Source organism: Anguilla rostrata, chromosome 15, assembly GCF_018555375.3.
Source record: "Anguilla rostrata isolate EN2019 chromosome 15, ASM1855537v3, whole genome shotgun sequence".
Taxonomy (NCBI): Eukaryota; Metazoa; Chordata; class Actinopteri; order Anguilliformes; family Anguillidae; genus Anguilla; species Anguilla rostrata.
In genome coordinates, this window is record NC_057947.1 from 26,204,572 (window position 1) to 26,217,672 (window position 13,101).

The 13,101-nt window shown below is 49.1% G+C and overlaps 1 protein-coding gene across 3 annotated transcripts in view; it reads right to left on the reverse strand.

Annotated features, from left to right (window-relative positions):
• Positions 1-2,201: 2,201 nt before the first annotated feature.
• LOC135240999 (mannosyl-oligosaccharide 1,2-alpha-mannosidase IB-like) overlaps positions 2,202-13,101 on the reverse strand; it is a 97,216-nt gene continuing 86,316 nt past the window's right edge. For all 3 annotated transcript variants that reach the window (XM_064311084.1, XM_064311083.1, XM_064311082.1), the window contains exons 12-14: positions 11,420-11,592; positions 5,420-5,535; positions 2,202-4,221 (exon numbers count right to left, since the gene is read on the reverse strand). In XM_064311084.1, coding sequence (XP_064167154.1) covers positions 4,089-4,221; positions 5,420-5,535; positions 11,420-11,592 — 422 coding nt within the window. In that variant the 3' untranslated portion in view covers positions 2,202-4,088. The remainder of the gene's footprint in view (positions 4,222-5,419; positions 5,536-11,419; positions 11,593-13,101) is intronic.

Here is a 13,101-nt window from a genome sequence, read left to right on the forward strand (position 1 = left end):
CCAGGAGATGCCCACTGGTCTGCTTTTAAAATATCTCTCAGAAAATAGCATGGCTGTAACATAAAACAAGCCAATCCTGTAAAAGTGCAGAAAAAAACAGACAATATATCTTCATGCTGCAGAGTGAATATTCAATAAGTACAGAGTGAATATTTTATGAACCATTTTGTTTGTAGGGCGAGTAATGTTTTTTTGGTGACCTCATTTCTCTTTTCTTTATCAGGTGGCTTGACTGAGATTCTGGGAAAATTTCTAACGCAGGGAAAAACCGAATTAATTGTTAGCAGGATTGATCTGAGTTCAAATGATTCTTGTATTCTCAGAGTTGGCTTATTAATGATAACGTGTGATAAAAAAAAAGAAAATAAATGTCCAACAGGTAATTTTTCACCATGTTTATTGAATCAGTATTTTTTTTACTCTGTTTTGTATTTTAAACATATTTACAATTCATTTTGATCAGTAAAAATACAAATGTGGAATACTGTGTCTGAAAATCCGCAGGTCAAAGAAGACATCCAAGTTGAGCTCAGGGTCCATCTGGAAACAGAAGATGATGTCATGATGATGTTGAGTAGAAAAAACAGAAACCGAAAACAACCAAACAAACCCAGTACCAACACAACGCAAGCCAGGCCAGCGGAGTGTCACTACCGCCCCCTGGGGGAACAAGAAAGGAAGTGTCAGAGGCTCAAAGTCTTCCTTCATTTCCACTAAAGAAGGTGCCCAACGGTAAGAGCACGCTGGCGGCGCTGATCATCCGCTCGTTCTTCACATCTCCAGGGATTCCTGCACCGTCCCCACCCCGTTACAGGAGAGGCAGGGAGGGGCTGCTGATCCTCTGTGATTGTCTGGTTCCATTAGAGAGGTCTTTTATTCAAGTACGACGTTGGAAAACATTCTACCTCTCTCCTCGAACAGCCCGGACAAACACATTTACACATTAAGCGACTTAAACAAATAAATCTAACTCCCCCAGAAAGTCCTTGTTCTTTCTCTTCTTCTACTTCTTTTTTTTTTTTTGTCTTTTCTTAAGGCAACATACAGAGAACATGCGGCTCTGTCGGAACTCAGTTTACACAGGGCCACAGAAAGTGCAAAAGGACGGTCAAACACGGACAGAACCACAGCGACGAATGGAGAAAAGGAACCGGACTCGAACAGCACCAGAGTGTCAGCAGGAGCAGAGATCACGCAGCTCGTGTGACGCGTTTCTTTTAACCGTCTGATACCGTGGTCGACCACCCTCACTGATATTAGTATTCAGATTACCGGTCTTCATTATGAGCTTCTCAGTCTTAAAGGACACCTGAGGTACACTACAGGTCAAAGGTTTTAGTACACATGACTTGTGTTTTAGTGCTTTAGTGTTTAGTGTTTTTTAATGAACTTTAAGCAGTTTAACTTCTGTAAATAACCTCAAAAGGCACAAGGTAAGAAGTGAATAGTCGGAAGTTAAAAATAATCTTACTTCACAGGATAGTGACCAAAATTTTGCAGTTCAGTAAAACCCCATATCTGGCAACAGCTGAAGTGAAATCAGCACATCGTTGGAAACTTCTGCAACACTGTAGGTGTGCAATTTCAGAACCATACCTTTAACCACACTGTTAAAGGTGGCTATTGTGATGAATCTAGAATTTTGATAATTTGATCATTTTTTGTAAAATAAAAGATGACTGTTTTATCTCTGCTTGGAAACTGTAGGTACTAAAACGTTTGACTGGTAGTGTACCTCTCTAAAGAATACAGCACAATGCAATTCGACCTTATCGTTCCCCATAATTCTTCATACCTCCACAATGCAGTTTCCAGGTCTTGAAGTTCAAACTTCAATCAGCCTGACACACCAACATGCACAACAAATAGTGCGTTGACAGCACTGTTAACAGCAGAGATAAACACAATAAAGCACAAGTAACAACCCCTGTTAATTATGACAACTGGTGTACAGACAACACGGGGAAAATTACTGTACTGTGTCGGCATATACAATAGACATCTACTGAGTGAAGCTGAAGCTAAAGGCCACCATACTTCCACCAGAGATAACCCTTATAAGGTCATAAGCGTCATTCCTGCTGACACCAGGAGGACAATGGCAATGAAAGCCAGCATGGGGAAGGGGGCAGGAGCCTGGAGGAAATGTAGTGTATGTGCCTGTGTAACAATGCCAGTGAAGAGGTGTTCTACTGGGCTTGATGTATGTATGTGTGTGTGCTGGTGGATGTCATAATGCCTGGAGAAGTCATACAACATCACATCATCATGTCACATGGGACGTACTGGCCAGTGAGAATAAAATGGATTTATGTTTGGGGGGAGGGGGGGGTAATTGCACCTTTTCAGCGTTTAGTGAAGGTAGGTATGGAAATCTTTAGCCATCACATTCATCTTTTTGGGGAGACAGGGGAAACAGAGGCGTAAGATCTACACCACTAGGTGGCAGTATGGAGATTTACTGGAAGGGAGCATCCAGTCGGCAACTTCTAAAGCAGACTGCACTGTCTAAATGTCAACCATCAACCAGGAGAGTATACAGACACAGTAAAAGAGTCCAGTGTAAATCCAACTCTAACAGGGTAAGGACAACAAGTACACTGTAAGAGTTGATTTAACACTGAACACTACTGTGCACAAGGCAGAATGTCCATGGCGCCTCCGGCAGTGTGGTCCCTGGGAGCTCCCCACTGACGCGTTTATCTGCGTCCTGACTCTCCCACAGCGCTCTTATGTAAGACAGCGCTGTCTACACCAGCCTCCACAGCACCCCACCCTCTCTCCTACACTGACACCTGACTGGACAACCAGTCAAAAAAAAAAAAAAAATCTTTCCCTACTCACCTTTTATTCAAAAAATGTACATTTAGCACATGGCTTATCACACACAGTGTTTAAATACCCTCATCTTCATTGAAAACATCGATTGGGGATGACTTAAGAATGACTCGACGCGGGACGTTGAGGAACATAATGGTGCTGAACGTGACGGTCGATGGTTTGGAACTGAGGGACAGTTGACTTCCAGGAAGGAGGTGCGATTGGTGTAATTTAAATGTCTCAGACTGCAATTGGTCAGCCAGACCGCAGAAGCACAGCACAGCCTCTCCAGTTAAGCTTCTGCACCTGCTCCAGAACGCTCCCTAATCAACAGCCCACCATTACACAACTCCTACAGCACGTAAGCAGACAGCGTTTATCTGTTCCACTGTGAGGACGAGAGAGAGAGCTACAGATGAAAGGTCACCACAGACTGGGGCAGTTGGGCAACATGACACTGTACTGTACTGTACGTTATCCACGGCTATGGCCAATGTACACTTTTTCTCAGCTGATCCTCGAGCCCGGAGACTGAGAATGAGGCCATGGACAAAAACAGCAGGACACCGCCAACTGACTGACCCCACCCAACATGGAGACCCTCTCTGTCCCACCAAAGTGAGTGTGACAGGAAGTCAGTATAGTTCCAGGTCAAAGGTCATCACGGGGAGGAGTAAACAGGTAGTGCTGTAGTTTGGGGTTAGCGTCGACCGTGTTCAAGCCAGAAATTAGGAAGGGGGGTGGAAATAACGCCCCAGAAAAAGAAATCCTCACGATCTTCTATGTGCGCAACATAAACGAGTGCACATCCACTCCGCGAAAATCGCCGTATATCCGTCTGCAGGCATGTCTTTCCACAGAAACTAAGGTCCATCCCAGCCCAGTATAAACCAGTGTGTTTATACCCACCAGCCTGTTTTTTTAAACAGAGAAATGCAGAGATATGTACACATATCTCCGCTCACAGCAGCGGCTGCAGTCAGTGTGTCCATCCAGGAATGATAAATATACACCCTCTCCCAGCAGAGTCTGTGAATGTGCAGAGACCGGTCCCGTGGTCCTCCTGTGCGCTGCGCATGGACGTTTGGTCAGATGGGAAGCAATGGAATAAAGTACAAAGTAGGCCTGGTCAGGTGACCCCCGTGAGCTCACCGCGTCACGTGACCGCGTGCAGGAGCAGAGGCCCCGCCCCTTCTCCCTGCGGCCCTTCTGAAGGGGGGAGGAGAGTGGCGGGACGGTCCTGCTTCGGGCGTCCCGTGCGGCCCCTCCTATCGCAGGGCGTTTGTCCCGGGCAGGGTGAGGTTGCCCTGGTGCAGGACGGGTAGGGGGTGCGCCTCCGTGTTGAACACCCAGTTCTCCAGGGGGAGGAGGTCATCGCCAGAGAACAGCAGGTACAGATACCTGGGGGTAGGCAGGCACAATGCTCAGGTACCTGCTACTGTACACCTGCATACTCACTACACACCTGTATATTTACTACACACCTGTACACCACACCACACACCCGTATACTCACTACACACGTGCATACACACTTCATACCTGTACACCTCACTACACACCAGCACACCTCAATACACACGTGCATACACACTACACACCCGTATACTCACTACGCACCTGCACAGTCACTACACACCTGCATAGCTCACTATACACCTGCATACTCACTATATACCTGATCTTATCACACTCATGCAGCCATAGTTCATATGTACACATCACAGTTCTAGCTGCAGTGTTGCAGAAAATCTCGCCCGTGAGAGGAAATTAAAAATTATGGTGAAGAAAACTGCAACTAACATTCTGATCCAGAGATTCTTCTTTCAAATCCACCAACAGAGGGCAGCATTTCCACGTTCTTGCTGAGGCTCTTTCCCCCACTTTACCTCAAACTGGAGTAAATTAATCTGACGTGCAGCAAGGCTCATTACGCTGCGTAACACAAATTAAATCCTAAAAACGGCCACTATCCTCACACACCAGTACCTGGGCCTCAGACCAGCGCAGGAATAACAGCTAATAAGCACTAACAGGAAGGGCATTACTACCACTGCAGTTACAGCTGGGGAACTGCTACTGTACAGTATGTTTGATCTTCTAACTTTAGTAATAAAGCACAGTAACCATGTAATTAACACTAGCTGGGGCTATTTACATAAGCCACCAGCGTGCTGTGTGATACTGTTCATTTACACAGGAGCTGCATTTTTATTTGCTAAGTACACGCAGCTTGATTCCACAAGATCCACCTTGAAATGAGTGAGCGTCGACAGTTAAATAACAAGAATACGAAGCTGTGAACAGAGAGTCCCCGTAGACTTAAGACGCCTGAGAAAAATGAGAGAGGTGACAGGGCCGTTTACTGTGAGGAAGCCCATCTCACTCCCGTGTACTGCCGGGAGATTACCAAGCCTGTGCAACACCGACGAACAGGAGCAAGCGCACAAAATGAGAGAGGACTGCGAGGCCACCCTTCAGCCTGCTGTGCTTCTGTAATCATCTTCACTTTGAGCGCACGCTCTAATCGGCCAATCAGAACGATAAGCCAGCGCTCTGTGTGGGGAGGGGGAGTGTGTGCATGGGGTGGGGGGCTCACTTCAGCGTCTCTGCGAGGAAGAAGCTCTGCTGCACGTCGTCGTAGGTGGGGTTGGACGAGTAGACGTCTTTGACGCCGGAGAAGCCTCCGCTCACACGGCAGTACTTGTCAATGGCCTGGCGGGCGGAAAGAGACAGAGTCAGGGAGGGCTCCCTCTGGTGGAGAAATCACAAAATCACACTCCCACCCACTCCCCCCTCCCCGGCAAACAGCTTTCTGTCCTACCCAACCCCAGGGGCACCCAGGCAAACAACAGCCCGAAAACATGCGCAACATCTGAAGGTGGGTGGGGCTTGGGAAATCTGATAACTGAGACTGCTGGAGGCTTTCTTTCCACCTTGCTGAGAGCTCGGTGAGAGAGAGAACACGGTTGATCTGAGTGCAATTTAAGAGTGTGGGCATTAACATGTAATTGGTAGAACACTGCCAAAAAACACAAATTCTACAAACAAAGAAACATGTAGAAATGAGAAACAGATAGAAAACACAGACATTTAACCTCTTAAAAGTTACTGTCAGTTAACAGTCATTTCAAACTCAAAAGACTCCACAGCTACATGCAATGTAAAAAAAAAAAAGCCATCAGACGCATTCAGTAAACATTACAGACCACAGCACACACACTCCGTAAACACTACACACAGTCTGCAAACACCAAACACTATGTAGGTTTACATTAAATAAACCTAGATAAGTGCTGCACAAATTCTTCAAGCATAAAATAATCACCCCACCCACATTCTGCAAACAAATCCTCGGTACACACCAGTTATATGGAAATTCTGGGCTGACATCAATAACAGATATTTCTCCGCCCGCATCGACCAATGGCAATGCAGACATGTGGCCTGTCTGGCACTGCAGGGCAAATGCAAACTGCCACCTAATGTCCATTCACAGGAGTAGTACACGAGCACTGAAGAATAACCACTAATCGTCATGGCATCGGTTGCCACTTTTTTTTCCATCACGGGGACTTAATCCCACAGGAACTGGTTTCTGTTTTCGGTTTGTGCTTTTTTCTCCTTTTTTCGCCTTGAGTCATGTGTGACAAAAGCAGCAGCATCACATCAGGGAGGGGAGCCAGCCATTGTCTGTAACCTCAGAAATCACTCAAAAAAAGCCCGCAGACTTTGGAGTTGATTTTTTGTAGTTAGTGAATAATTTCCCTCTCATCTCAGAATCAAAGTAGGAGCACATTTCACATCTGCGTTCTGGCTCAGGCTGGGACGTGCTGGGCTGGAATATGGCATGACCCGGAGGAACCACAGGTGCCCGGGGTCACCCTTTTTTTGTTTTCGGTACGCCTCGTCCACTCTGACCTCAGCGCTCTCGACAGCGGGGGGCTAGTGGGCTCCAGACACGACCTCCGCTAGCACCTTCAGCATCATCTGCGTGAGGGGATGCAAAAGCCACCCATCGGAGTCCTGTTTGCATTTTGCTCTGTTACACTAACTAGCCACTCGAGTCCAGGATGAGAGAGAGAAAAACACCACTTAGCACAACAAAGGCTCTTTTATGAATATTCAAGTGACGATCAGAACAATGACACCAAAATGCAGAATGCAAATGAACCTCTTGTCAGTAACAACAACAACCTGTCTTTGTCTTTCCACCTGTTTTTTTTCTAGTGTTTTCTCATTGCTCTGCAAAGCTGGCAAATGGTTGGTATAGAACCTCTGGCCTTTTAGGACACCTACCACACAATTAGTCAGATCATTCATACAGTGCATCATAAGTTAGTCTTCATCTGATCTTCATGCCTGAATGTGTAGCCCTACTGTGGCTGGTCTGGAGACAGGCCCCTACTGTGGGACGCTAACTGGCTGGCTGCTAATCCCAGGTTTACACAGCGGAGATTCGCTAACGTGCTAAAATGACACCGCGTACCCAATAAGGTATTTCCCTCCATCCTGAGACAGAAGACCGGGGTATTATCCTTCTCCTCAATCCGCTTTATATCACATTAAGCTCGTTAAGCAGACGCTCCCTATCCAGAGCTAACAATACAGGATAAACGGACGTGCATTCACCTGATTGACATGAACAATAGCGCCAGAACTGGCTAACAACATCCGCGACCAGCGAATAATGATGCAACACCACTTAAGCACTAGTGCGAGTTAACTACGCTAACCAAGAATGAATGTGCAAATTCTACATACAGACAAGCAAGCAGCATTGTTTCTTTTATTTGGAGCTCACAGTTTATTTTACATTTACATCACTATCACTTAACAAATGCTCTTATGCAGAGTGACCTACAAAAAATTGAAAACATCAGTGTTAGTCTGATGAACTCAAAATATAAAAATTGATATACCTATAACTATATCCCACAGGGAATTCGGAAAAATAGATATACCTATAACCCAAATGGAAATGCAAAAGATATCTAAAGAGGGTCAGGGTCACACTCTTTAGATATTCAGTCTGCACTGGAGGATTGAACACAATCCCTTTTTAAGTCTCTGGTTTGAAGCGAGGGGAGATCAACAAAAAGCACTTAAAGGAACCAACAGCTCTTTTTAAAAAAACACAGCGCAGATGAATTTGTATCGCACTGACGGTGAATTCTATTGGATTTCTCAAATCCGCGCGGCGCCCGCGCGGGGGCTGCTCATTTCACGGGTGAGCCGGGACACGGGCCCTGTGTGCAGCCGCTCGTGACGGGATCGGCTGGAACGGGCTTTGGGAAACGAGAGGCACGCTGGGCGCGTGCGCGTGCTAACGCTACCCCGCGGCTGAGAGAGCGAGAGGAACGCAAAACCACCTCTGGTTCCCTGTCCACCGCTTCAGACGGGCGGGCGTGCCCACTGTGAGGCGGGGCGGGGGTAGAAGGGCCACCCCTCCTGTCTCACACAGGGGCCAGGACAGCCCTCCATTTTAAAGAGCTGTCTTGGGTCTCCAGAAGGGTAACGGCCTAAACCTATGAAGTTCAAACCCGCGGGTCACGACCCCTGGGCCACAGCCACACCCCGCAGTGAAAGCTTTGCTTTGCAGAGCCTAAAGACAGTTCTGCCCCAGGGACCCCCACCCAGGCCCAAAGGCATGCACGAGGCCCCCAACAAAAGTTAAAAATGCTTATTAAAAAAAAAAAGAAAACGTCTCATATTTAGAAATAATTCCCCAAATCTATATATAGCCATTGCACATAAAGTCTGGCCAGTGGCTATCTACAGTACCTTCAAGGACCCCCCAGTGCAGGGGTCCACAGACCCCCTGTTGAAAACCCAAACCTTAAGACAGAGAGCCTGGACAGAAATCTGCTGGGCCAGAGGGAGAGCTGTGCGTGACTGCGAAGTGCCGGGCCCGCCCCTCTAACCCCCCTAACCCACACACACCACTCCCCCCCCACCCCAAGAAGGCACTCTTGAGGAAAATGACGGCGTTGTTCTGCTGATTTTCCTCCAGCCCCGCCGTATTTCAATCCTGTCCCTGATTGCTCATGAAGGGACACCACTCCTCCTGGGGGGGGGGCGATGGGGGTGCAGGATAATGCAGAAGAAACCACACAAGTGAACGCAGAGAAAACCACGGGGCGGGAAACAACGGAAGGGCCGCACTTACGCCTCTCTGCTCAGCCGTGTAGCCGGGGGCTCCGACAGCAACAACGCGCTCAGCGGCCCAGAACCAAACGCCGCGCGCAGACGAACGAGTGGAGTGTGTAAGCGACGCTCCGAGCGCGTTTTCGTTCGGTCCGCCCGCCGCGGCTGCCGAGCGCTCGCTGAACTGGTTCCCCCAGGCCCCAGCTTAGAAAGCGACGCGCTTCCTGACCTGCATTCAGATCTCATTACAAGCACCTTTATGAAATCAGAAGAGGTAACTAATGTACTGAAGTCGTACAGCACCAGACATCCACGCACAGCGATAATGAGTTCAGAACGAGGACGCCCATAACAGAGCAACAGCCGGTGAATACACATTCACTGATTGTGTTGTGATAAAATCTGAATAGATAGTTTGCGGTAATTTTGTCAGATCACTTTTAATAGCGACTTCTAATAATTGCTTTTAAGGTACCCTTTTGTTAAATGTATTTTTACTGTAGAAACCTCTTCCTGGCTCCCACCTCTCCCTTCAGGTTTGTCTCCATGTACTCTCGCTTGTCCTGACACAACCTTCACCCCCCCGCCCCCCCCACTCAGATTAAGCCCACAGTGCAAGAAAGAACAGCTCCACCAACACCACATCAGCCACCTCACACACATCACTGCCTCAGCACCTCACACTCCAAACACATCACTGCCTCAGCACCTCACACTCCAAACACAGAGGACTGAGCCTTCCACGGGGTTCAGGGTTCGAGTGGGATCCCCGGATCCCGCCCTCCATTACACAGGTCCAGTCCTGGAGGGAAAGCGGGGACACTTTGCCCCTACGCACACGCACACGCACACGCACACAAGCCCGCCTCCTCCGCTTCAGTCATCCCTCTGCTTTAATATCGATCTGAATTCACTGGGCGGCCAGCAGCCCCACAGGCTGTGTACAATCTGAGCAAACTCAAAGCAGGAAACGCTTTACAATTCAAACAAGGAGACCGAGCGGAGAGCAGGATACAGCAGGAGCCCAGAGGCACTGTGTGCTCAGGGAGAGACATGCATGTGCACGGGGTGTGTGTTCATACGCACGTATGCGCACACACAGCACGTGTGTGTTTGCATACACACGCGCGCGCATCACGCATGCATGACGTGTGTACCTGCACACAGCGCTACACAAGCAGAAGAATACAGATGCTTTTTCACAAACCTGACAGCCCTTCCATCCAGGTTTCCCACCCACAACATGAGAGCGCTGAATTTTGTCCTTCAAGCACCAGCACCAGTTACAGTTACAGTTAGCGCGTGTCTACGCGTGCGTCTGCTGGCCCGCTGGACGGCCGGCCCCTCGCCTCACGCGTGCGGTCGCCGCAGACAGAGCAGGCCCTTTCATCCGCACGCCGCCCACCCCTGAGAGCGCCCTGCCGCCTCGCCCGCTCCGGCAGCTCCTCGGACAGAGCGGCCTTTATGACATCACACAGCAGCTGCTGCTCCCTCCCTCCCTCCCTCCCTCCCTCTCTCCTCCTCTCATCCACTCCCCTCTGCCCTCCATTCATCAGGGCCCCAACAGCTGCTCTTCTTCCTCCCTCTCTCCCTCCATCTCTCCGCCTGAGAGGACAGCTGCTGCACACTACTGTAAGTCCCCACAGAGACGCTGGCACCGAAGACTCGCATCGGAGACGCCAGGCAGGCTCACACGCCACACACAGCAGCACACAGACTCAGAGGCAAGGCCCAAAGAGCACGTATGCAGAGTGTTCGGCATTAAAGACTCGTACAGCACACCCGGGGCATCGGTACCTCATTCCAGAGTCAACAGGATCAATGATTCAGATTTCACAGATAGCAGCACCGAGGACTCAGTCACACACAGTCAATAAAAACTGGATTTGGTGTTCTTGGTGCTGGTCTTGTTAAAGCACAGTGCACATTTAAGCCAGCTCTCTCTGTGAGTGACTGAAGCCATGCAGTGCACTACCACGTTACAGATAAGTTCTCAACAGCCCCCGTCCCCATGGCGACAGTGCGCGTGCCGTTCTGCTGATCACCGGTCCTGGAGCTCCAGTCCCTGCCTGCTGTTGTTGAGACCGGAGATTCCCCCACCCTTCAGTGGCAAGAGGTAATCTTACAGGACTCCAGCAGAGGGCACCGTCGAGCTGCTGGATGCCAGCGTGCCCTTGGGTTGGTCCATGCGTGAGAACAACCGCGCCACCGTTCTCCCGGTAACACATGGATGAAGGAAGAGAAAACAGCAGATGTCCTGGCGGGCCCCGGACCAAAGGCAGCAGCCATGCAGCTGCACTGACTGGAGCTCATTTCAAGCTGGGTTAAACAGAGCTTTCTCCAGGTCTGAGTCCTGCCATAGCAGCGAGGCACCCTACCAGTGAGTCATTAGACATGCACGTCACTCTCCCTCTGCCTCGGGGACCCCCCCGGGGAGCGGGGTTAGTCTCACCTGCGCCGCCTCCCAGCCCCACTGCCGGTACTTGGGGTCGTGGGTGAACCTCCACATGTACCAGTACGTCTCGATGACCTCCGGCCGCAGGATGTAGTACTTCTCGTTCTGCCGCACGGCCACGGCCTCCAGGCCGCTGTCGAACTTGAAGGCCTCCGGGCCGAGCTTCAGCACTGCCGGGGGGACACACAGGGAGAGGCATGCTGGGAGAGAGGCAGGGGCGTGTCCAATGGGACACTGCAATTTCATTGGCCACCCCAGGTGCCACCCCGACCTCCTCACCTACAACAGCGCATTATAATTGGCTAATGACAATAACATAACAAGTGTTTTAGTCTTGTGACGAGACCTTTAAGGTGTGAGATCACAAATGTGTGACTAGAATGTTCTTAGTTGAACATTCTATCGCTGAGGCAACAATCCCTACTGAAAGAGTTGGAAAACACTGACTTAATTTAGAAAAAAACTCCAAAAAACTACTCTTCAAAGGGTTAAAATCTCATTTCTTCCTCTCAAGTATAAAATATTAGCGTATTTAAGTTACTTTTGCTTGACGAGTGAAACTGTTTCACCCCATTGGCAAATCCTGAAATGAGTCAAACTGTCTCACCACAGGCAATATTTTTGTCTTATTTTACAAAAAGTAGTAGGTTTTAAGTCTAAACATAAGACTAAAATGCTTGTCAATACATTTTTTTTGCAGTGTGATACTAATAGATACGCAATGATGCAACTGCATATCATTTGCAGAGTGTCTAAAAAAACAAGACTAGGAGAAGTGTAATATTCATAGCAGGCCGAAACTACATGATGCATTGAGTAAGACTCCCATAGCAACCTGATTCTAAAATGAGAACAATAAGGGCACAATTTGTTCTGCTGAACGCCAGGCTTTGCTAAGTGAGGTAATTATTCAGTGTTAAGTTAAAATGAATATAGAACCTCATTTGTTAAGTTAAAATGAACACAAAACCTAATTTGTAAACACTGAAGAGAGCACCACTGACAGACTCAGCTCCTTCTTAGGAAGGCTAATGCAGCGTAAGCTGTGAGCCCTGACACCCCATAGGTGTGTGTGTGGGTGTGTGTGTGACTCCTCACCTGTGCGGTTGGTAGGACTCGTGGCAGGTGTGTGTGTGTGTGTGAGTCCTCACCTGTGCGGTCGTAGGACTTGTGGCAGGTGAGTGTGAGTGTGTGTGTGTGTGTGTGTGAGTCCTCACCTGTGCGGTCGTAGGACTCGTGGCAGGTGTGTGTGTGTGTGTGTGTGTGTGTGTGTGTGTGTGAGTCCTCACCTGTGCGGTCGTAGGACTCGTGGCAGGTGTGTGTGTGTGTGAGTCCTCACCTGTGCGGTCGTAGGACTCGTGGCAGGTGTGTGTGTGTGTGTGTGTGTGTGTGTGAGCCCTCACCTGTGCGGTCGTAGGACTCGTGGCAGGTGTGTGTGTGTGTGTGAGTCCTCACCTGTGCGGTCGGAGGACCCGTGGCAGGTGTGTGTGTGAGTCCTCACCTGTGCGGTGGTAGGACTCGTGGCAGGTGTGTGTGTGTGTATGTGTGTGTGTGTGTGTGTGTGTGTGAGCCCTCACCTGTGCGGTCGTAGGACTCGTGGCAGGTGAGTGTGTGTGTGTGTGTGTGTGTCTGTGTGTGTGTGTGTGTGTGTGTGTGTGTGTGTGAGTCCTCACCTGTGC